The sequence below is a fragment of the Danio aesculapii genome, chromosome 4, assembly GCF_903798145.1.
Source record: "Danio aesculapii chromosome 4, fDanAes4.1, whole genome shotgun sequence".
NCBI classification, from domain to species: domain Eukaryota; kingdom Metazoa; phylum Chordata; class Actinopteri; order Cypriniformes; family Danionidae; genus Danio; species Danio aesculapii.
The window spans coordinates 50459518-50486910 of record NC_079438.1 but is presented as its reverse complement, the minus strand read 5'-3'; the positions used below and the strand labels follow the sequence as shown (position 1 = coordinate 50486910).

At 33.8% G+C, this 27393-nt stretch overlaps 1 protein-coding gene across 2 annotated transcripts in view; it reads right to left on the bottom strand.

Moving 5' to 3' along the window:
• scube1 (signal peptide, CUB domain, EGF-like 1) overlaps positions 1-27393 on the bottom strand; it is a 111884-nt gene that overhangs the window by 43753 nt on the left and 40738 nt on the right. For both annotated transcript variants that reach the window (XM_056455996.1, XM_056455995.1), the window contains exons 5-6: positions 8715-8840; positions 3914-4030 (exon numbers count right to left, since the gene is read on the bottom strand). In XM_056455996.1, coding sequence (XP_056311971.1) covers positions 3914-4030; positions 8715-8840 — 243 coding nt within the window. The remainder of the gene's footprint in view (positions 1-3913; positions 4031-8714; positions 8841-27393) is intronic.

Below are 27393 nucleotides of genomic sequence, written 5' to 3'. Positions count from 1 at the left end.
TTAAAGTGAGAGTTCACCCAAAAATCAATCAATGTATGAAATGTACATGCACCACCGTGTTGTTCCAGACCTGATTGACTGACTTTCATGAGAAAACTATAAGATATTTTTTCCCCCTACAATAAAAGTCAATGGGGTTCAAACAGCGGGGGATCCCACTGACTTTTATTGTGTTAAAAAAAAATTTCAGGTGGTAACATTTTATTTTGATGGTTCTCTTTACTGTAAGTCAACTACCCCGCCATTAGCATATTATTAGGGTGTATCTGCTAACACTTTATTTTGATGGTCTACCATTAAATTAGTAATTTTGCAAGTATATATGTAAACAACTTCTGCTACTATTAACAGATCATTTTAACATGAGTTTCAATCTGAGGTGAACTTTTCCTTTAAAGGTATACATTTTCTCTTAATCAAAACCATTTCCTGACACTATTAACATGGTAGAGGAACAAAACAACAACACTTAAAGACAAAACATGGAGGAGGACAACTCATTTTGAAATTACATGACCATTTATTTATTCATTTTCCTTCAGCTTAGTCCCTTTATTCATCAGGGGTCGTCACAGCGGAATAAACCGCCAACTTATCCAACATATGTTTTACACAGCGGATGCCCTTCCAGCTGCAACTCAGTACTGGGAAACAAACATACTCAATCACACACATACACTACAGCCAATTTAGTTTATTCAATTCACCTACAGTATAGTGCATGTCTTTGGACTGTGGGGGAAACCGGAGCACCCAGAGGAAACCCATGCGAACATGGGGAGAACATGCAAACTCCACATAGAAATGCCAACTGGCCCAGCCAAGGCTGGAACTAGTGACCTTCTTGTGAGGCGACAGCATGACCATAATAGTACTTATTTCCTCATGCTAACCTTCCTGTTATTGGACAATTCAGCTTGATGATGGAAAAATCAGCCATGTATAGACATAAATTCAACCGTGTGCACCTTTAAATACACGTCTGACAACATCACCACCCCTGAAACATCTCAACCTGAGCTTTCGATTGGTTAAAAACATGTAACACGATGTACAATTGTGTTTCCTGTGAGTTTCAGATGACCGATGACCTCTTTAAAAGCCCATTTGAGCCAACTAAACCCAACTACAAAATCTCTATCCCACATTACAACATTTTAATCCCAACTCCTTCTGTCTGGAAAGTTGACCTTGAGTAATGATACACACTGATCTGAATGTTATCCTGGGGGGCGTTTGTGCTATCGTAACAGGGGGAAACCAATGACGCAGTGGTCGTTTTGGAGAAAGTTCACTGAAGAGACAAGCCATGTGAGCCAAATGACATTAAAAAGATGCACTGCATGGCTTTCTCTAACTCATGTTGGCACGATGAGTTGTAAAAGCCGGTCAAACATCACAGAGGCCATGAGGTTCATCCTAAGAAAACAAACATAAAACCAAACTTACCTGAAGTGGGTCATTTGTCTTCCCCAAAAAAATCAAAAGAGCTGAGAAAGAAAAGCCTTTACTCTTCATTTCTGAAGTATTGCCCCTGGATGCAGCCGTACCCGCATGGCGTATAAAGTTTTCCCTTTCGGCAAACATGGCAGGACTCCACAGGCCGACTGGTTGGCTTTTCCACCATTATCAGGATGATGAATGTGTTTTGCACACGGAGAGTTCAGCAATGAAATTTCCATCATCAAGCACATCTTCCCAAATCGACACGAGTACACACATCTCTCTCTCACCCAACCGGCCCCTTCTTTTTTTTTCTGGCTCATGCACATCTGAAGTCTCATTTTCTGCTCTAATAGTCGCTCAGGGCTGCGTGTGTGTGTGAGAGAATGAGAGCATGAAAGCCAGAAGAGAAGATGAATGACCAAATTAGCCACGTCTCTCCCTGAGTGTCACAACTAATGGGCTTTTCCATCATTGAATTAGCCACTAACTGCTAAAGCAAGCACTGGGGATTACTGCCATGCCCGAACCGTAAGGAATTGATGCTACTATGGGTTGTGTATGGGCTGGGATTTGTCAATTTGAAACTTAAGGCCAATCTCAATGTTTTTTTCTTGTTGATATTGTCAAATAACACATTTGAATGTATGCAAATGCAAGTGACATTGGAGAGGAGTTTTTGGTCATTTGTAATCAATTTTTAATTCCATATATTAAAGGTAATTGGTCTGTAAACAACAAAAAAAAAAAGCAAAAATTGGTAGAAGTAACAACAACAAAAAAATCTGTCAGATAATTACAAGTTAAGCAAAAATTATAATAATAAAAAATATTATAAGAAATTTATAATAATAATAATTATTATTATTATTTAAATATTAAATATATTAATTTATAAACAAATAAATAAAACAATAAACTACTAATATTACTATACTACTACTACAACCACTACTACTAATAATAATAATTACTAATATTATTATTATTATAATTCCATAAATATTAAATATATTAATTTATAAATAAATATATAAATAAACATGTTATAATCTACTACTACTACTACTATTAATAATAATAATTATAATAGTAATAATTATTATTATTAATATTACACAAATATTAAATATATTAATTCATAAATAAATAAAACATAATAAACTACTAAAAATACTACTATGCTACTACTATTATTATTATTATTAATAATAATAATAATAATAATAATTATAATAATAATAATCGTTATTATTATTGTTATTATTATGTAAATATTAAACATATTAATTTATAAATAAATAAAACATAATAAACTACTAAAAATACTACTATACTACTACTATTATTATTATTATTAATATGAATAATAATAATAATCATCATTATTATTATTATTATTATTATTATTATTATTATTATTATTATTATTATTATTATTATTATTATTATGTAAATATTAAATATATTAATTTATAAATAAATAAAACACAATAAACTACTACTAATACTACATTCCTACTGCTACTACTAATTATTATTATTATTATTATTATTATTATTATTATTATTATTAAATAAATATTAAATATACATTAGTTTATAACTAAATAAATATAACATATAATAAACTACTACTAATAAGTATCAGTACTACTACTACTTCTACTAATAATAATATACAAATAATAATAATAATTATTATTAATACATAAATATTACATATATTTATTTATAAGCAAACAAATAAACAAATAAATAAAACATAATAAACTACAATTATTACTACTTATAATAATTATTATTATTACATAAATATTAAATATATTAATTCAGAAATAATTCAATCAATAACAGTTCTCTAACTTAAATGTAAAACAGGCAAAAAATAAAGTTTCTAAAATATAGTCAGTATTATATTCAGCAAATCTTACACCCTAAGAAAATGCATAATAAAAATAGATTAATAGCACATCAGAAAAAAAAGTGCTTGCAAAATTAAATAGCTGGCAATATATTCAATATATCAGTTCATATCATTATGAAAGCACATCATAAATGTATTTGTGTACATTCAAACATGAAGCATTAGAAGAACCACACAGAAATCACAACAGATTCATTTGTGTCTGCTATTATACTGCTTTTCTGTTACGTTTTGTAGCTCAACAGTCTTCACTTTAAGAAAAAGAAATCAGATCTCTTTCCTGCAGGCGAGACAGAAAATCAAACGGGTTTTGCACAATATGCAGGTTAGCAAATGATAAAAGAAATCTCAGTTTTGGTCAAACTACCTTTAAATTTGTACTCATAACAGGACGATCCTTCAACTGGCATGCATTTGTTTATTAATTTACAAACTGTAAGGAAGAAGCTTATTCCTGGATGCCTAATATAGACATAAGGTGTTCATCTATTTGACGTGACACCAATTGAAATGTGTGTCTGTGTATGAGAGGCAGTAACTTACCAATGCAGGTCTTGCTGTCTGAATGCAGGGCATATTTCTGATGGCATCCACAAATCGGCCCCACGTCAGTGTCGTCGCATGTGTGTTGGCAACCACCATTTCCATAGTTACATGTCACTGGCAACACACAAGAACTGTGAGGAGGGCTACAAGCACATGTAGGCCGCCATGGACAAAATTAAGGCACACATATACTGTATACTGTACAGCCATTCAAGTTAAGATACATTCTATTTATTTTGTTAATGTTGTTCATTTGAACAAAGAGACAGTATATATTACACATCCACAACCCCCAAAATTTGTGGCATTTTGTAAAATGCAATGAAAATCGAGAGTGTGATTGGCTATTTCTCTTTAAGTCTTATTTAACTGAGAAAAAAATACACTGATAGTGATTTTCCTGTATATTTTCAGTGTGGTACTGGAAGCACAGTTGCCAAATAGGTACAGTTAAAATAGATTATAGTTAAGGTAGCGCAATATATTGCATTATTATCACCAGCAAGAAGAATTTTGTGGGTTTATCAGACATAGAGGTCAGTAGTACATGCTATCAATCCAAGCTGTTGAGACATTGCTATTGCTGTATTTTGTAAATATGTTTCTTATATACTATGGAATATGTTTTTTTTTTTGGACTATGAGTCTTTAATTATGTTTGAATGAATGAATGAATGAATGAATGAGTAGTATATGCAATATACAGTACATATCCTAGACATGTGTGATAAGTTGCATTTATTTTATGCATAAAATGTTATGCATATTTGGTTGTTTACCTAAATTTGACCAATCAGATGGTGCCTGACTATCTTGATCCCTACCTCCCCTGTAGTTGCTGTTCTGTTATTGGGTGGAGCGACCCAAAGCTGAAACCCCAGAGCTGAAATAAATACTTATGGTGGAAGTCGAGACGAAATGAATACAGTATGACAAGAGTCAGAATATCTAGTAAGGTTTTCACTCATTCATAGTGTTTTAAAGACTAAATGTTTGCATCTTGACACAGTTTTTTTTCTGAATTACAATGATTTAGATCTGAAAGATATCTTTTAATTGTTTATTTTAATATCATTAAATAAATGTAATGTGTATTTATATAGCGCATTTATTGTGTATGGCCATACACCCAAAGCGCTTCACAATCATGAGGTGGGTTTCCCACACCACCACCAGTGTGCAGCATCCACTTGGATGATGCGATGGCAGCCACAGGACAACAGTGCCAGTGCGCTCACCATACACCAGCTATTGGTGAAGTGGAGAGACAGTGATAGGGCCAATTCAGTGGATGGGGATGATTGGGAGGCCATGATCGATAAGGGCCGATGGAGGGAATTTGGCCAGGACACCAGGGTTACACCCCTACTCTTTATGAGAAGTGCCATGGGATTTTTAATGACCACAGAGAGTCAGGACCTCTGTTTAACGTCTCATCCAAAAGACGGCGCCCACTGACAGTTTAGTGTCCCTTTCACTTTACTGGGGCTTTAGGACTCAAACAGTCTGTAGCCCTGCTGGCCTCTCTAACACCACTTCCAACAGCAACCAAGCTTTTCCATGTGGTCTCCCATCCAGGTACTAAACAGGCTTAGCCCTGTTAAGCTTCAGTGAGTAACCAGCCTTGGGCTGCAGGGTGATATGGCTGTGGCAATCATAAATAACTGATTTAAAAACATAGCTAAAAAAAACAGCATTTTTATAGGTAAAAGTTTTATCATAAGAAATATCGTTGTCATAATACTCAACAACAATATCACATATCACGTTCTTCCAGTATCGTTCAGCCCAAATACAGCACAGTTACAGTAATTCATTTTACACTACATAAAAATTTTACTGTATTTTTGCATTTGGTAATTGTATGTATTTCTGCTCACTTTAAATGTATTATACCGCATTATACAATGCTGCAAAATATTACACTAATTGTAATAATTACTAATAACTTTAAAATGAACTTGCAATTCAGTTATAAAGCAATTATAGTATAATCAGTAGATTTTCTTCCCAACTTGAATGTTTTTTGTTAATATAAACGCATTTTGATTTTGATGGCTGCAACACACTCGAAAGAAGTTTCAACATGGAGAAAGGTTATTTAATATCCTAAATTGAGTTTTAAAAATCCACAATAAGCTGGTGATATGGTGATGCATGAGGGTTTCATGTTTGGATATAAAAGCAGCATATTTTGGAAACAAATCTGGATCATGGCGGATTATTTTCTTCCAAAAGTCGTGAGACAACCGTCTAAAAATATCCAAAGTCAAAATAATTGTTGTCAATTAATTAGAGAATTAACAAATCACATATGATTGATTGCATTTAACAAAACGTTTTTTTCAGAATTGGGGTTGTAAAATATCCTGTAATGCTTGGACAAACAGAAGCTCCAAGGACTTTGGTCCACGATTTTCCCACTTGTCTTAAAAATAGAAGAATGACGAATCGTAGATGAAAGTTCTCCAGATGTCCAGGCCAGAGCCACAGCACTATAACTAATACATCTTTGACAGATCGGTGGCCGAGGTGGTTTGTTTAAGGAGAGATCGGTATTAGAGGACGGACTAAAATCAATCTAAAAACCTGTTGTTTGGCTTTGATGCCACCAGCTGTTTTTCTTTGCCATGTATATTGAGAAGCCACTTGTGGTGAAAGGAAAATCCCACTTGAAACGACTGTCAGCCCGGATGAGATCAATACATGACATGATGACTTTATAATTTGTAGCTACAATTATTCTAATCATAAAAAGACCATCTTTAAATGCACATCAAGCGTCTTCCTTTTTTATAAAGAGTTTTACACCTAAAGAAATGAATGACACTTGTTTAAAAGGTAGAGGCTAAAAAATGACTAATTATCAGACATTTTTTGTTGGTAAATAAATGTCATAGTCATGAATAACCGAATATAGATTATTAAGTTTGCATAGCACTTCATTAACACTGAGAGGTGATATAAGGCTAATTCAATTAGTGTTGGAACAACATGAAGGAATTAAGTTCACTAATAACTTTTTACAAATTTGGATTGAACATAAAACATTTAAAGGCTGGTTTATACCTCTGTGCGGAGTGATCGGTGTGACCCACTGCGAACTCCTTGTGCGTAGTCGTGCATTTATACTTCTGCGTGCTGATTTGTGTAGCTCTGCAATAACACTTCCAAAACACTAGCTGGCAGTAGGTTGTTATGTTCCTCTGTGTTGAGTTTCTTCGCTGGTGTTTTGTTGTTTTCTGAACGCTACCTTAATGTAGAAGCAGCTCAAATTCGCTTATTCAGAGGCGGGAACCGACGAACGTGCAACAACTTCATAAACACAAAACAAAAGTTTCCATCTAGAGCTCCTTCACGGGACTCCACACTTGTAAACACCTGCTTCATCGCTCGTCACCACTACCAAGCCGACCAATCATAGTGTTCCCTTTATGCGCCATTGTGACACATAGTTACATTTTTTGAGAGGTGCGTGTCAGCCACAGGGTAAAGTCTAGAACAGATCCGTGGCAGGTTGGAAGTGCGATATGCACATCAATATAGCAGCATTTTTTTATGACACTGTATAACAATAATTAATATTTTCACAGTGCTGTGATGGCTGGGTTTAGGGGTAGGGTGTGCGTAGTGAAATACAATTTATTGGGTAATTTAATAGATAGCATAAATAATACTCGATACAACTACTGTTGTTACAATACTGTGACGGTTGGGTTAAGGGTTGGGGTGGGCGTAGTAAAATACAATTTATTGGGTAATTTAATAGACAGCATAAATAATACTCGATACAACTACTGTTTTTACAATACTGTGATGGTTGGGTTTAGGGTTGGGGTGGTGTAGACGTTAATAAAATACAATTTATTGGGTAATTTAATTGATAGCACTGGGAAACTTAATAAATATTAGAAATAATTCTCGTTAACTTCCAGCCACGGCAGGGCTATGCTACCTGCGCCGGACCATACGCGTGCGCTTGACGCAGAAGTATGAATCAGCCTTAAGTTGTCACAAAAAAACCTCAAAAATTGTGTTGTTTCAGTTCATTTTAAATAAGTAGTTTGAACAAACAGCAAATGTCATTCATCATAAAAAACAATGCAGGTTTCAACATAATTCATGTTGTCCCAACACAAATCGCTTAAGTTAACAATCATTTTTTTAGAAATGTAAGTGGATTAAGCATAAAATAATGAAGTTTTCCCCAAAAAAACACACACACACAAAAGAATTGTGTTATTTCAACTCATTTTAGTAGTTGAGTTTTTGAGTATGGCTTTATTATCCAAAAATGTTTTATGAATGTTATTACTGAATGTTGTTCATACATGATATACTGATCATATTTTATTCTTCAAAAAAATCATATAAATATATATTATAATAAATATATAATAATAGTAATATAATAATAATTTATATTACAAAATATTATTAACATCTCTGTAAAAACCTCTTACTTTATTATGTCCAAAAAAATTGCAACAAGACTTTTGAACCTGACATTATTCAGTGTTCAGCTTTTTGTGCAAGAAATATGCAGAAATTGAGTCCTATATAAATAAATAATTCCTATAATTCAGTAATACATTTAAATCAACATAATAAACATAACATTTGAGGAAACTAACAGCAAAAAAAAGTTTGCAATTCTGTAATCAGTCAAATAGGTAAGTATAGTGGTGACTATTAGCCCAACTGTTTTGACTCTATTCACCTGCAGTGTCTTGCCTTAACAACATGTTTGGCTACAGAAAAATACTCATAAGTTGAATTTATTGACTTTAATACATACATTTGCAGTCGCGCTGATTTTCGGCCAGCTCAAACCCTGGCCGGCACTCACACGCCACCCCGCCTTTGGTAGTTTCTCTGCAGATATGGGCACAACCGTGGTCCTTATTCATACAGTTCATCCCATCTGCCGAAAGAAAGACAGAGCGCTGAGTTACAGTCGTGTAATCGTCCCATTACAAACACTCCTCTGACAGGCTCCTGGAGATGAGCGTGTGATTTTTATGAGTGGTGTAAATTAGTTTAATGTTTCTGCCACAGGAGCTTTTTTTTTTTTTTTGCACACAGAACAACACTGACACCGGCTGACCTGTGGAGGCCAACACAAAGACTCTCTCCACGGACAACACGCTCGGCAAACATCTACAGGCCTTTTTTTTCTTTATTCATTTCTCCCCAGTTTCTCCTGAGATTGCAAAATCTCTCCTCCTGTTTCACCCACAGGAATAATTCACCCCCAGTGAACATTCTGTCATCATTCCCTCACCCCTTTATCAGTCTAAACTCGTCTGACTTACTTTCTTCCAGAGCAGATTAAATGAAGAACATACTGGTAATTCTTACCTATATATATATACTAAGTCGCTTAAACTCAGTGTTGGGTAAAGTTAATTTTAAAAGTAATATATTAACATCTTAAGTCACTTTTCCTATAAAAGTAACTAACTCTTACTTACACTGTTAGACTTTGCTGCTATTTTACAGTTATTCACTGCAAAAACGCCCAGTAAAATACCACATACATTCTTTACCGCTCTCTACTGTAATATGCACTGTATTGCGGTCATTTTCAAACTTTTACAGTAACTTAGCAGTGTTATCTACCAGTCAGATATTAGCCGGTTCGTTGATTGGTGTGATAAAAATAAGCTAAAAATAAATACTAAAACAACAGAAGAGATGGTAGTTGATCAAAAGTGTATAGGTGACCATCATTAATCGGTTGTACATCATCATCGTATTACTCAGTACTTGGGCATTTACATTGACAGTTCTTTTACATGGAATACACACATAGAGTGGGTTTGTTCTCATTTACACCAGAGATTGTATTTTTTACGAATGTTACGTCTTTTTGGAGTTAATTAGAAGATTTTGATGGTGTTTATAAATATGTTCTTGTAAGCATTGTTAGATATGGTATCAGTGTGGTTTGGCAATCTGTACAGTGTAAATCGAAGTTGATGCATCTCTGAAAGACAGGGTGGAAAATTGTTGGGCGTGATGAATATTTGAATCCTCAGGTTTTATATGAGAATTGTGTCCTTAATCAGGTGGAAAGGTGGAAAGAACGATCCAACTCATTTTTTGTTTCCACATTATGACCTGCTTCCCTCTGGTAAGAGATATAGAGTCCCAAAGTGTAGGTTGAATCCTCTGTACCTGTTTCAGTGGGTTTATTTAACAAGAGTTTATCTTGATTAGCATTATAATTATTGTAACTACTGTATTTTGTACTGTTTTTATTGTTTGCTTTTATATGTGTCTGCAGCAATATGGGGATGCCCATAACAAATTTTCTGTCAAGGACAATGAAGTTTTCACTACTACTACTGCATATTAGGAATACATGCGGTATTCTACTGTAATCAAATTAGTCAAGTACTGCAACTTTAGTCGAAGACAAAAATGAGACACAGTTAATGAAAAAAAGTGTCACTTGTTTGGAATTTATGAAATATTACATACTAAAAATGAAGGGTTTATACTGCTAGTGTAAAATGTAAACAAATTACAGTAAAAGTACTGTAAGAATGGTCATACTGTGTAAAATGTAAATGCAATAAAGGGCATTTTACCATAAAAAGAAGCTGCGGTAAGGTTATTTTACTGTAAAATGAAAGTGCAGTAGGGCCCTACTGTAAAACACATTTACAGGTAAGTTACTGTAAAGGGGCAGTTGCAATAAAATGTCTGACAGTGTATTTACTTTTTAATGAAAGTAATGTAAAAGATTGTGTTGTGTTTATTTGCAAGTCATTTTAGAATCAATATTGGCTTAAGACTGTGAAATGCTACTTTTATATTATAGCAGACGACATGGTGGCTGGTTCGAGCCCCGGCTGGGCCAGTTGACATGGGGTTTGCATGTTCTCCCTGTGTTGGCGTGGGTTTCCCCTTGGTTTCCTCCCACAGGTGATTTGAATAAGCTAAATTGTCCGTAGTGTAAGTGTGTGAAGGCAAGAGTGCATGAGTGTTTTCCAGTGTTGGGTTGTGGCTGGAAGGGCATCCGCTGCGTAAAACATATGCTGGATAAGTTGGCGGTTCATTCTGCTGTGGCAACCCTTAAATAATAAAGGGACTAAGCCGAAATGAAAATGAATGAACTTCTTATATATTAAATATATGACTTTAGTTTCTTTAGTTCAGCAGTTACACATATACATGAATGAAATTAAAATAAAATATATATCAAGAAAAGTTTTAATCCACCTCAAATAGCAGTCACAACATTTGAAGTGGATCAAAACAATTCACCAAAGCTGTCCTAAAACTACTGAACACCCACTGTTGTCTTAGGACAATTTTGAAAAACTATTTTGATCCATTTCACATGTTGACTACTTTGTATATAAACTTTTACTTGTAAAACACTGAATAAGCATTACACTGCTGGGTTCCACACAATTGATTTGTGTTGGGACAACATGAAAGAATTAAGTAAACTTATTAGTTTTTACAAATTTAAGTGGATTGAACATAAAACAATTAAGATGTCCCTTAAAAAATATCAGGAATTGTGCAATTTCAGCTCATTTTAAATAAGTAGTTTGAACAAACAGCAAACCTTATTTTCTGAGTCTAGGACAATTTTCAATTTAAAATGACTGATTCCAATTGGGTCCTCCGGTTTCCCCCACAGTCCAAAGACATGCGCTATAGGTGAATTAAATAAACTAAACTGTCCGTAGTGTATGTATTGTTGTTTCCCAGTGCTGGGTTGCAGCTGGAAGGGCATCCGCTGTGTAATAACATATGCTGGATAAGTTGGTGGTTCATTCAACTGTGGCAACCCCTGATTAATAAAGGGACTAAGCCGAAAAGAAAATGAATGAATAAATATTTCCAATTGGCTCGTTAGTTTCCCTCTGATCTCACGAGCAGAATATACCACAGTTATCTAACAGCATCTTTTTACCATCCAAAGTGAAACCTCCACGTTTCCTAAACAAAACGATAACATAAAAGGGCAGAATAAAGGACAAGGAAAGACAGAGAGGAACTGTAGGGCTCCTCTAATGGACATCCTCCTCATCTTTAGGCCAAACAATGACTGAAGAATGTGTGTGTACACAAAAGCAAGTCTCCAGGGAAACATGGCGGCTCTTGCATCTCTGCCGCCTCTTCACAAGTGCCAAGTGCTCTCAGGACGGAGCCTAAAGTGGCCTGCTTTTCTGCCGGCGTCCCGGAGGACACCTTGATGTGCCTAATTAACGTGGATTCTGGAGAGCTCGTCAAACCTTTAAACCACAAAAAAAGACCTGCCGCATTTCTCACCCAACAGCATTTTAACCCTTGTGCGACTATTTAGAAAAGTTACACATAGGATGTCTGTGACCCCCAAAAAAACATGTAACGTGTTTTTGCTGTGTAAAACGTATGTCAGAGTAAACAGTTGGTGGCTAATTCCGCTGTGGCGACCCCTGATAAATCAGGGACTAAGCCAAGGGAAAATGTATGTATGTTTTTCTACATTTGCACTGGATTCCTTTATCAGCATCTGTCTTTATTATCACTATAAAACATGGGTTAATTTTGTAGATTTTAATCCATACATCACCAACACCGTGTCGCCCCTGCATGTATATCAATTATGAAAAATGTATATAAGCATTTAAATCTCTACTCTACTCTAATTTAACTTTTCTCTTTGGTCAGATGGGTTCAGGTAGTCCCTTAGTCCTGCTGCGCTTCAGCAAAATTCAGCAACACAAACAAAATGACCACCTTGTGTCATATAGCATACATCAACAAATCAGGGGTCCATTTCTGAAAACCATCGTTAGCTAACTAAGGTCGCAAGTTCCATCGTTACAAACATAGTTTGTTGATTTGGCGTTGCTCCAACGAACATTCGCAATCTGTGTCGCAAACTTGTACGCTTGCAACTACACCTCTGGAGCTGTAGTTACAAACAGTTTCTGGCTGTGTTGTATTCGCCGTTATGCCCCCTATGCCCTATTTATTTAGAACATTCTAACATTTAAACTTGGAATGATTTAAAAACAGCAATAAAATCATCTCTCTTAGGTGTAATTTGCTTTTTAAAGTATTTTTACAGTTTAGTTTTAGCGATCTTCATGTTTACAATTGCGCTCCTTTAGTTGTGCTTTTTTAAATCATTTATGCCATTTTGAACACAGCCGTGATTTATGACGAAGGCAATAGATGATCCATTATTTAAAAGTGGAATAACGTTACCTCTCCAAAGCTTGTGAAAACAAAAATATACACCATACGTTAATGTTTTTAATTTATTGTTGGTTATTTATAAAGAAATGTATCTGTACTGTATATGACATGGGCCTGTTGGTTAGAAGATTTCTGCAAAATGTGTCAAATCGTAAAAGAGACTTAAAAAAATAAATAAATAAATAAAAAATATACTGCTTAGTAATAATAATAATAATAATAATTTTTTTTTTATTAATATTATTATTATTATTATTATCATTACTGAGTCGAATATTTTTCATTTCTTAATAAATAGCCTACTGTAAATTAGGCCTACTACAACCATTAACGATTTATATGATTTATATATGGGATTAGAATATGTGTCAGCTAAGTGCTTTTATATGGCATATTCTAAAAAAATATATGTAAAGGAAACATATATAGGTCCTATATGTGTTGTTTATAGATATTTCAATTAATATTAAAAGATGAGTGCATTTTTTTACCTAAACTAATATTGGATTTTAAAACAATATAGTGCAAAACAATATAATTTGCAAAAAAAAATTATGGGCTTTTTCTCTAAAGAAGTATTACTCCACCCCATTTAGAGCATCATTATGGGCGTTTTACATTATAACTAACCTGGTTCAAATTATGGATCTGCGACAGATCAACTACTGTTTTGAGAAACACTCCTCACTACATCGTTCTTTTTCCAAACGATGCATCTACTATGATAGTTCAGCCTCGAGTTATGTTGTTGTTGTTTGGGAAATGCAGTCCATCGCGGTTGTCAAGGCAGAATTTTTAGCACAAGCAAACATTTTAAACAGAGACATGGTGAATTGTTTAAAGAAATTAAAATGTTACGTTTAGAGAAATTTAAATATTGATTAAAAGGTTTTTTTTTTTGCTGCCTAATGAGTAAGTAAATTTTGATGCCAAAACTTGATATTTTAAGTACTGTCGATTTATATTAACTTAATATCTTTAGTAATGACAACAGCGAGGTTTTCAGAGTAGTCACAACAATTTAAGATTTTACTTATTGACTATGATAAAAAATACTTTTATGCTGCAAAAATGGTTTCTCCTGCGTTTCTCATCCAAATTTCGCCAAACTTTTTCAAGAAATGGTAGGAAGACGTCTGCCGACACTGTGGTGAAAACCTTAGAAGCATGCCATGGCTAACCCTGAGCAAATACCTTAAAACTCTGTGTTACATTTTACCCCGCTTTACTTTGTGCTCCCCTATAAAGTATATAGTGAAAATTAGCCTAAATATTGAAATTCTCCAAAACTACAGCCAAAATTATCAGAGAAACTAAAATGAGAAGTACAACAATGTCTATAAGAACACACCAGGTTTAAACACTTCTACTGTGATGGGCAGATTAATACTACAGGGAGATTTGATTGGGTTGCACAGAGTTCGGTGGGGTTTTAGCTGAATGTGTTGGAGATCAAATAAGACCTTCAGGTTTTAAACATGCCACACGGCCGTCACAAGCACACAGACAGAAAGAGAAACTAAATATTGACCTTTCACCTCCTCCGTTTGTGTATATCCACTGTAGCGCTCGTGAAAATGTGGGAGAAAATGGCAAACGAGCGCTTGTAAGAGAAAAAGACAGCAGGCTCATGCACATACGTGTTTAATAGCAGTGTCTGTATGCGCTGTGACCCATAAAACCCACCACTTAAAATAAGTGCTCTAAAAGCCCCAAATGCAATGTCAAAAGGGAAGTCACCTTTTAAAGTCGAATGTATAATAATTTATACCACGATCGCAGTACAGCTTAACCCGGTGTTTTTTCTGGCCCGACAAAAACAGGCTCAGATGTCCATAGATGGAAAGAATAAGATGGACTCTGTCTTTGTAGCTCTAACTGTCATCGTAATGTGGATAAATCTGAAATAAAAGAGCTCTGATGAGGGCCTCCCCATCCGACAGCTCTTTATAAGGGTGGAAAACTTTTGTTTTAGCGGGTGAAGATGACAAAGGAACATTCTGGAGGAGTCCAGAGGCTTAAAAATATGATTTAGACAGCTTCTGACTTAGTGTGTTTAGTGCATTCATGGAGTCGTCGTAGAATCCAAATTCCTGAATCTATAGAAAACATTGTTAACACTGTCCAAAGAAGTTCACCCATCATTTCAGACCAATCTAAAGCATTTGCTTAACACTTTTATTATTTCATATGTAAAAAGTACTTTAGCATATTAAATTGTGGCATCCTATTAAATAATAAAGATTAGAGAGAGGCTTAAAAAGGTCATGAAAACAAAATTATGACTAATGTTATAAACCTGTTTCTGTTTGGTGAAATTATTAGGCATGTAGACTGATTTCAAGTGTTCAATATAACACTTTATAGAGTTTACTTCTGCAACTTTCTGACAATGAAAAAAGTGGCAAATTAGTTTTTTTTGCAAGCGATTAGTTAATTTAATCTTAAAAATCAAGTTAACCTGTTTTTTGTTTTGTTAGTTTTTTGCGATTAGTTAACTTTACTTTAAAAAGTGGGTAAACTCGTTGCTTTTAAAGCAATTAGTTGACTTTAAAAAGTGAGTAACCCTAATGCTTTTAATGTGATTAGTTGACTTTGTTAAAAAAATTGTGTGAATGTGTTGCTTTTAATGCAGTTAGTTGACTTTACATAAAAAAGTGAGTAAACGTATTACTTTTTAATGCAGTTAGTTGACTTTGCTTTGATTGAAGTCTTTGAATTATTTGAGTGAATAAACCGATTGCTTTTATTGCGATTGGTTGACTTCACTTTAAGCCCCTTGCTTTTACTGCTATTAATTGACTTTGCTTAAAACAGTGAGTAAACTCATTGCTTTAATAATGATTAGTTGGCTTTACTTTAAAAAGTGAATAAACTTATAGCTTTAAGTGTGATTAGTTGACTTTACTTTAAAAAGAGAGTAAACGCTTTGCCTTAAATGTGATTAGTTCATTTTAAAAAGAGAGTAAACTCATTGCTTTTAATGTGATTAGTTGACTTTACTTAAAAATGAGAGTAAACTCATTGCTTTTAATGTGATTAGTTGACTTTACTTAAAAATGAGAGTAAACTCATTGCTTTTAATGTGATTAGTTGACTTTACTTAAAAATGAGAGTAAACTCATTGCTTTTAATGTGATTAGTTGACTTTACATAAAAAAGAGAGTAAATCTATTGCCTTAAATGTGATTAGTTGATTTAAAAAAGAGAGTAAACTCATTGCTTTTAATGTGATTAGTTGACTTTACTTTAAAAAAGAGAGTAAACCTGTTGCTTTTAAAGCAATTAGGTAACTTTAAATAAAAAGTGAGTAAACCCATTGCCTTAAAGTTATGAAGACAATTAACTATGTGCATAATTACAAATATCAAGTTACGTCAACTTAACAGTTCCAACTTACAACTAGTTTAATTACTATATTTAAGTAAATTTGTTGCTTTTAAGGCAACGGGCTTACTCGCTTTTACAAGTAAAGTAATTAATCCCCTTTTATAGTGTACTACTTTGGAGATCCTTTTAAAACATCTGAACCAGTTAATTTTAAGCTCATTTTAGTCTAAATAATGTGGCACATTTCAAACATCACTGGAGGAGAAATGCACTTTTACCCAATCCATATAAAAAAAGAGCATTTAAACTCATTTAAAATGCAATTAAAGAACTCTAAAACACTCTTAAAAAGGGTCATAAAAAGCTCAATTGTGACTGTTTTGGAGGCAAAACAATTGTGAGTAATATGATTAAGCTTGCTTCTTACTGAATCAGTCAAGAAAGACAAAAGGATGACGTTTTGAGGGCAAATGTAATGGGCAAGTTATGGGCAAATTATAATTAAAATATGGTTAACAGAAAGTGATGTAACTGTATATAACAATAATATCGTAATAGCACATGTGGCAAAGTTTGAAGACATTCTTTTAGGTCATTTTGTGCAGCAAATGAACTTTAGCAAAAAAAAAAAACCCTGTTCACCTACATTTAAGCACACACACACATCCACAAGCATATCCACAGGCCCCCTTCTTTCCCATCTCTTGTAAATGCCATTTTAATTGAAATCTGTCAGACTTTCAATCTCTCTCCAAATGCACAATACTATAGGTACTAAGCCATGAATTTCAATGAGGCTCCTTTTTCACCAGCGACCATTGATGTCCTTCAACTGAAAACAGCCTTTTCCAAAAAACCCTCCCCAATCTCTTCTTCAAACACAAGCTTTCTTAACAGCTCATCACAAGTTCTCTCTCTCTCTTTCACACACACACACACACACACACACACACACACACACACACACACACACACACACAAGATTATTAATTACGGTTAACATTAAAGTGGCCTTTTTTCTGGACGTTTCCCCAGCTAGCCCAGTGACCCTCAGTCATGTCAGTGTGACTGTATTTCTGTGTGTGTTTTTATTCTCATTTTACATCCTTCTCTCCCTCAATCTGCAGGCTCGCGAAAACTGCTGACTTCAGTGTGAGCATGCAGCACTTAAACAGACACATTGTAGTCCTTAAACCTCTGTCCTCCTCACATAATGCAGCTGTTTTCTTCACCGTGGAAAGACTTGAGTAGAGCAATCAAGAGTGTGTGAATAAATAATTAAACTAATTTAAATAAGAAGGACTTCACATCAGCGGCACGGTGGAAGAAGTTCGCTAATTCAAGCCCCAGTTGGGCCAGTTGGCATTTTTATGTGGAGTTTGCATGTTCTCCCTCATGTTGGCTTGGGTTTCCCCTGGGTGCTCTGGTTTCCCCCACAAGTCTAAAGACATGCCCTATTGGTGAATTGGGTAAGCTAAATTGTCCGTAGTGTATGTGTGTATGTCCTGGTCCTCCAAAAAAAAAATAGATGTTACGGAACAGCAATATGGTGCGGCTAAATAGCAACTTCAATATAAATGGCCCTGGGAGTAAGTAAGGATTTCAGATCAGGATGCTTCTACCAAATAAAGATGAACTGAAAGCTAAATTACAGACTATTATCTTGTCTTGTACTGTCATCATGGCAAATATAAAATAAATCAGTTACTTGAAATTAGTTATTAAAACTATTTTGTTTAGAAATGAGTTGAAAAAAAATCTCTCCGTTAAACAGAAGTTGGGAAAAAAATAAAATAATATAAATTTAACAGGAGAGCTAATAATTCTGACCTGTATATATATACTGTATAATAACTATAATAACTGTATATATTATGGGAGGGGGGGTAGGGTTCAAACTATTGATGACATTTCTTTCAAATGTATTGAATTAATTTTATGTTTAATTTATTTTTAGATAACACAATACCAATCTTTTATTTCAGAGAGTTTAGAAATCCATATTTGATGGAATAATAATGATTAACAATTTTTTTAACTATTTAAATTTAAACATTGGCCTTTTCTGAAAATATTAACAAAAATTCTCAATCACAACACACAGAAAAAAATTATTCAAAGATGATTTCTTGGGTTTACTAAATTTGTTTAAGTTACGTGGTTGTAAAGAATTTATTTGGGTTGAATTTAAACAAACAAATTAAGTTGAACATTATTAAATTAAATTTGTTTGTTTAAATTCAACACATATAAATTGTTTGCCACAATTTTGCAGACATCATTTTTAGTGCATTTAATTTGAAATTGGGAAGAAATGTCATCTTACCTTTATAAGAAATGGTAAAAGCATTATTACTATTAACAATTAATAACATTAAATAATACAATTATTTACAATAACATTAATGTTCAAATATTAATGCTCAAACTTATCCCGAAAAAAGAAAACAGAAGTAATTTGAGAAGATCTGAGGATTTTAAATGGTCTCTTACACATGCAAAAAAAGATCATTGTTTCTTGTTCAAACTAATTTAAAATGAGCTGAAACAACACAATTCTTGAATTTTTTGAGGGGACAACTTAATTGTTTTATGCTCAATCCACTTAAATTTTTAAAAACTGTAATCGATTTGTGTTGGGAAAACATAAAGGAATTGTGTAAAACGTGTGTATTTTTTTACTGACTATGGAAAGGTTTACAAATCCATCCTGAATATCTGGCACACAAACTGAACACATCCTTGCTGCTCCAGTTACAGCAAACATGATACATTTGATGATACGTTTACGCTGCTTTTACGTCTCTTTCCATGACATGAGGACAGAATTATAGCCGAATTTTCCTATGGGATGACGAATCCCTTTAAATGACCCAGTCTTCTTCCTTAAAATCTTGTTTGTGTTTGCTTTGTATATTTAAACAGGTTTCGACAGCTGGCCCTGGAGTCAAGAGAAAAGATCCTGTGCTCCTTATAGCCAACACACTCCTCCAACCAACACGACTCCACCTGCCCCAGTCAAACTACAGCTCTGTACACTGTAAAAAGCAATTACTTGAAAAAAGTGAGTAAATCCATTACCTTAAATGCGACAAGTTGATTTTACTTAAAAAATTTAATTAATTCTGTTGTAACTTAAAACTTTTAAGTTCACTGAAAGGGCACCTATTTTACCCCTTTTACAAGATAAGCCTTTGGTGTTTCCAGAATGTGTCTGTAAAGTTTTAGCTTAGATTAATAAGAGTATATTATAGCCCATTTTGATGTCTGAGTACAGTGTAGCTGTTTTTGTATCCTGTGGCTTTAAATCTAAATGGGCTGCTTCTCCTCGCCCACCATTCCCACATGTGTGTCTGCTTTTTATCATTCGTTACATCAGATAAACAGCCATCAGTGACAGAGACAGACTCAGATGAAGCTGTAATAGAGCTTGTTAGTCAATATATTAAAATACCAAGTAGGTTTATTTGATGTGTTTGTGGTGGATTTTATTCAAGCCTTTCTGAAATGATGAGTCACACACAAATTGCGAGTCACCTTCGGGTGGGCTTCAAAATCACTGGGATTTGAGTCCAAAAAAGAGGCTTGTTGGGTTTATATCACTCCAATATGACAGTGGACAGACTATATCTACACACAGTTTTGTCCAAACAGCTTCCAAAGGTTGATTTTCATCATAGGTGCCCTTTAGCTTATATTTATAGAATATACACATTGTTCATTTACTTGCTTTGGCTCAGTTTTCGATTCAATTTGTTATTTTTCAAAACAATAAGTTTAGGTCACTGAACAATTCAGTTTAGGTCACATTGAACAATACTGTTCAATTCAGTGTGGCATTTCTTATTGATTTAAGCAAATTTCCAATGCTTTGGCGCATGTGTGCAAAATGTAAGTACAATTGTCTGTAGTTTGGACAAAAACTAATTGCATATGGCCTGTTGATCCAAACTGATGAGTCGATTCTCATTTAAACTGTCAAACTCTTCACAACTTTTCAATCATTTTTCATCATGTAAGCCATCACACTCAAAACTATTTACTCAATTATCAAACATTTGTGTACACACCTTTACACCATAAATATGTGATATTGACATTGTTTGTAACGTCTGCTAAATTGGTAAAGGATCTCTAATTGCAATACAATTTGCATCACCTATTTAACCAACCAGTTTTGGGAGCACAGTTGAAGTCAGAATTATTAGCCCCCCTTTGAAATGTTTTTTCTTTTTTAAATATTTCCTAAATGATGTTTAACAGCAGGGAAATTTTCACAGTATGTCTGATAATATTTTTTCTTCTGGAGAAAGTCTTATTTGTTTTATTTCGGCTACAGTAAAAGCAGTTTTTAATTTTTTACAAACCATTTTAAGGTCAAAATTATTGAACCTAATGAACCTTATTAACCTAGTGAAGCCTTTAAATGTCACTTTAAGCTGTATAGAAGTATCCTGAAAAATATCTAGTCAAATATTATTTACTGTCATCATGACAAAAATAAAATAAATCAGTCATTAGAGCTGAGTTATTAAAACTATTATGTTTAAAAATATGTTGAAAAATCTTCTCTCCGTTAAACAAAAATTGGGGGAAAAAATAAACAGGAGGGCCAATAATTCAGGGGGGCTAATAATTCTGACTTTACTTGTATATATGTAGATTGTCCACAGCACAATCAGTAACTTATATATATATATATATATATATATATATATATATATATATATATATATAAAATGTAACTCTGACTTCTCAACAAATATAATTTTTTTAACCCTTAATCTCCATGATTGATTGCTATGGTGAAAAAGCAACTGATCATTTTGAGCAGTGTGACTCACGCTTTGACAAATACCCAATGTTTTGGTAGCCTTAGCCAAATTACTGACATGATAACTAGGTTTTGAAACATGAATGAAATGTAACTACATTTTGCAGACATGCAATAAAGTTCTGAACTTCCAGCAAACCATTTTGACATTTGCATTCACCGTTCAGAAAATCTTAAGACAGTTTCAAAAAATATGTGTCAAAGCAATTGAGAAAAACTATAATAACTGAAGGTAATGGGCTTAATCACTTTTTTTTAAAGTGAAATCAACTAATGGCTTTTTGCAATGTAAAAAATGCAGGGTTCCACACAACTCCCTGTTGTCCCAACACAAATCATTTAAGTTAACCTAATCATTTTTACAAATTTAGGTGAACTAGACAGAAAACTATAAAGTTGTCCTCCTCATTTTAAATTAGTTTGAACAAGCAGCAAAAGTCATTTTAAAGACATACTGTACAGTAGCAGAGAGCGAAAGAGGAAGCGCGGAGGCTCATGGAGGTTACTTCACCTCAAAAGCTAATATTTAATCACTGTATTTATAACCAGCGGAAGATGGTGGGCAAGACATGCAGTGCCCAATCGCTGTCATCACCTCAGTGTGTGTCTATCTGTGTGTGTGCATGCATGTGTGTGTGGTAAAGTTCAATAAAAGTTCTTCCACCTTAGAGAAAGTTTTGGTCTGAAATAAATTCTACACAATACCAAAACGCTTCACTTAAAGAGTCCTTAATCATTCACCATTTTCATGTAAAAAAGGGGGGGAAAGGGTAGTATCACTAGGACTACAAGCACAAATTCACCAACACTCATGCCCTTTGACCTCTGTTGTGACCCTGCAGGATTCCAGCACTCTGAGCAGGATGTTTGCCGGGGTTTCGGGAGAGAAGTGAGTATAGCTGTGTTAAATTGAAAAAGGCAAAAGACTGCGTGCATACATGCGCCATACTAAGAGGAAGTGACATTATTCTAGAATATTATTTCCAGTGGCTTTGGTTTCCACGCTTCCTTTCCTCACACACTCCAAATAGACACATATGTCCTCTTAATGGTGTTTATTTTTCGCATCTGTGTATGAATAAAACTGCAGTTGCTGTGTGTACCCTGTATTCCTAACATTATGATAACCAAATGTCTATTGTCCACATTTTTGGCCCTTATGGGGACAGCGCTTCATAAAAGTTTTTTTTTTTTTTTTTTTTTTTGGGGGGGGGGGGGGGGGTGTTATGGGTTTATAATATCATAAGAAAAGGAAATTGTTTAATGACATGGGTATGACGTAGTTGTACACTATTAAACAGGTTTATGAGGACATCCACTGTGTCCTTGTAAATCAAATCATTTAAAAATCATAATTAATGGGCATTTTTCACATTAAACATTAGCCAGTTTTCCTATGAGAGTTAGGTAGGGGTAAAGGGTAAGGTAAAATTGTGCTTCATACAGGTGATTGGGAATAAAGGGACTAAGCCGAAAAGAAAATGAATGAATGAACAGGTGAGTGGGCTTGATAAACCACCTGTAGAAAAACTGTAGAAACACTCTTCTCTCTTATGCACCTGACACTTTATCTAAACTCCATCTTACAAGGACTCTATAAGGAAAGCAATGTTTAATATAAATGTACCACAATCATGTTGCACCACTTGCTTCAACCTTAAATACCTATTTCGTACAATTTTCAACCTTAAATACCTCTCTTGAATAATATCCTGCACTACATTGTTCAGTCTTGTGTGAAAGTACTTGTATAGCCTGTACAGTTCAGTATCTTATGTGTATAGTTAAGTCTTATGTGTATAGTTAAGTATCTTATGTGTATAGTTAAGTCTTATGTGTATAGTTAAGTCTTATGTGTATAGTTAAGTTTCTTATAAATATAGTTAAGTCTTATGTGTATAGTTAATTAACTTATGTATAAAGTTAAGTCTTATGTGTATAGTTAAGTATCTTATGTGTATAGTTAAGTAGCTTATTTGTATAGTTAAGTATCTTAGGTGTAAAGTTAAGTATATTATGTATATAGTTAAGTCTTATGTGTATAGTTAAGTATCTTATGTGTATAGTTAAGTAGCTTATTTGTATAGTTAAGTATCTTATGTGTATAGTTAAGTATCTTATGTATAAAGTTAAGTCTTATGTGTATAGTTAAGTATCTTATGTGTATAGTTAAGTATCTTATGTACATAGTTAAGTCTTATGTGTATAGTTAAGTCTTATATGTATAGTTAAGAATCTTATGTGTATAGTTAAGTCTTATGTGTATAGTTAAGCATCTTATGTGTATAGTTAAGTATCTTATGTATATAGTTAAGTCTTATGTGTATAGTTAAGAATCTTATGTGTATAGTTAAGTCTTATGTGTATAGTTAAGTATCTTATGTATATAGTTAAGTCGTATGTGTAAAGTTAAGTATCTTATGTGTATAGTTAAGTATCTTATGTGTATAGTTAGGTAGCGTATGTGTATAGTTAAGTATCTTATGAATATAGCTAAGTATCTTATGTATATAGTTAAGTCATATGTGTATAGTTAAGTATCTTATGTGTATAGTTAAGTCGTATGTGTGTAGTTAAGTATTTATGTGTATAGTTAAGTCTTATGCGTATAGTTAAGTATCGTATGTGTATAGTAAAGTTTCTTATATATATAGTTAAGTATTTTATGTGTATAGTTAAGCATCTTATGTGTATAGTTAAGCATCTTATGTATATAGTTAAGTCTTATGTGTATAGTTAAGTCTTATGTGTATAGTTGAGTATCTTATGTATATAGTTAAGTATCGTATGTGTATAGTTAAGTATCTTACAGGTATGTGTATAGTTAAGCATCTTATGTATATAGTTAAGTCTTATGTGTATAGTTAAGTATCTTATGTGTATAATTAAGTCTTATGTGTATAGTTAAGCATCTTATGCGTATAGTTAATTCTTATGTGTATAGTTAAGTATCTTATGCGTATAGTTAAGTATCGTATGTGTATAGTTAAGTATCTTATGTGTATAGTTTAGTATCTTATGTGTAAAGTTAAGCATCTTATGTATATAGTTAAGTCTTATGTGTATAGTTAAGTATCTTATGTGTATAATTAAGTCTTATGTGTATAGTTAAGCATCTTATGTGTAAAGTTAAGTCTTATGTGTATAGTTAACCATCTTATGTGTATAGTTAAGTATCTTATGTATATAGTTAAGTCTTATGTGTATAGTTAAGTATCTTATGTGTATAATTAAGTCTTATGTGTATAGTTAAGTATCTTATGTGTATAATTAAGTCTTATGTGTATAGTTAAGTATCTTATGCGTATAGTTAAGTATCGTATGTGTATAGTTAAGTATCTTATGTGTATAGTTTAGTATCTTATGTGTAAAGTTAAGCATCTTATGTATATAGTTAAGTCTTATGTGTATAGTTAAGTATCTTATGTGTATAATTAAGTCTTATGTGTATAGTTAAGCATCTTATGTGTAAAGTTAAGTCTTATGTGTATAGTTAACCATCTTATGTGTATAGTTAAGTATCTTATGTATATAGTTAAGTCTTATGTGTATAGTTAAGTATCTTATGTGTATAATTAAGTCTTATGTGTATAGTTAAGTATCTATAGTTAAGACGAAAGTAGCGGAAAAAGACCGACTAAAACATCACATTTAAATGAAAATGCTTGGGATCCTATACACCAAAGTGCATTTTCAAAATACAGGTGTAAACTTACATGATATTTGGTCCTTTTGGGAGCTTGACAGATGTGGTCACTACATACAGTTCAACTACAACATTTTCTCTTCTTGTTTTACAGGGAAAATAACAGCTTTCTGGTTTGGAACGGCATGAGGGAGAGTAAATAATGTCAGGATTTTCAGTTTTGGATGAATTATTCCTTTAAATATTTAGGAAAGATTCTGATTCATTCATGTTACACTGCCAAACTCATCGTTTACTTCAACCATTCAGGGTCCGGAGAAGCCGACTAGGCTGTTGGCAGGGCACTAAAAAAAAAAAAGAAGTCCCGATTTACAACTCACCAGCAATCGCCAGGATTTCAGCGGTGGAGAAGAATTTACAAGGTTATTATTTTCACAACATGTGGCGACATCTTGTGCCATATTTAAAATCCCATTAAGAGTGAGGGCTTTGTTTTTAAACTGAACTGATCAGGCCAGAAGAACAATCAAAGGCACTATCAGATCTTAAGGACAATAAAGTCGAAATGAAGATTTTCCAGGACTGAACATGATTTAAATATATGTATACTGTATATATAATGTAGGTGTGCAATTAAAATATGCAAAATAAACGTGGAGGACCAATACTATGTTCATTAAAACTATTTTAAAAACATAAACACCAACAACAATCCAAAAGCTTTCCCCTCGTAACAGGAATCGGGATGACAGAAAGTAAAGGGTTTACATTCACTAGGTTGTGGCACTTGGCCATTTGGAGCAGAAACTCATAGTTTATAACTGTGTAAACTAAAGAAGTCTCCAAAAACACAACATTCACCATTTCCCAGGAATGTTTGAGACACAACTATAAAAATAAAGAATAATGATGGACATGGAAAATAATGGAAACACATCCGTAACGAGAGTTATCAGGCTTTATTGCTTCCTTCTGTGTGTGTACTTTTATATACATGTGCTTTACTGTTTCAGAATGCTAAATGGATAGATGGATGGATGGATGGACAGAATGACAGACAGACAGACAGATGGATCGACAAACAGGCAGACAAATAGATAGATAGATAGATAGATAGATAGATAGATAGATAGATAGATAGATAGATAGATAGATAGATAGATAGATAGATAGATAGATAGATAGATAGATAGATAGATAGATAGATAGATAGATAGATAGATAGATAGATAGATAGATAGATAGATAGATAGATAGAAAGATAGATAGATAGATAGATAGATAGATAGATAGATAGATAGATAGATAGATAGATAGATAGATAGATAGATAGATAGATAGATAGATAGATAGATAGATAGATAGATAGATAGATAGATAGATAGATAGATAGATAGATGCTTTTACATTTTATGCACAGGATTACTGCATGCAATGATTCCTTGCATGCATATTCATAAACAGACCACAACAGCTGCAGAAAACCACAGTTTCATTACCTATAAGAGCTGTTTCAGATGTGGCCTTCCAGAGCAGATGTTACAGTAAAACACTGACCCACACAGGTCAATACAACTGACAGAAGCCTTAGTCAAAGAAGCTCGGCCTCTTATAGAGCTCTAGTTTTCCACAGCAGACAGACGGCGCCAATGTCACACACACACACGCTTACATACACACATATAACACTGCGCGAGACTCAGGGCAGTAAGACGCACTGGTGAGTGAAGAATTGTAAACACACAACACCACACATTTCTCTCTCTCTCTCACACACATATGCATAAGTCTTACACACCAGCCAATGGCCTATACTGGTGACAGACGAACTGTAAACAAGAAACATACACACGGATCCTCAAGCGCACAGTATTGATGAGTGAGGGTGATGAAGGAAGGTGAGGGGTTCATTTAGGGTGAGATTAAACGTGTGAAAGCTTGCCTGTTTGTAATCAGTGCGTCTGAGTATGAGACCAAGGCAGATGGGGAAAGCTGAATGCATGCAGGCTTAAAGGTGCAGTAGCGTTTCTCAACCACTAAAGGCACCTAATGAAGCCAGATTGATGGAAGCTGCAAATTATAAGCGGTTTGTGTACTTAAATATAAAAAGATTGCATATAAATTAAAAGACCGTTTTTATAATCGTACACTGACTGACAAAAGTCTTGTCGTCGATCTCAGTTGTAAGAGCAACAAATAATACATCGACATCTACTTGATCATTTGGAAAAGTGGCAGAAGGTCCGATTTTTCCAATGAATCATCTGTTGAACTGCATCCCAATCATCACAAATACTGCAAAAGACCTACTGGAACCCACATGGACCCAAGATTCTCACAGAAATCAGTCAAGTTTGATGAAGGAAAAATCATGGTTTGGCGTTACATTCAGTATGGGGCGTGCAAGAGATCTGCAGAGTGGATGGCTAAATCAACAGCCAGCGCTATCAAGACACT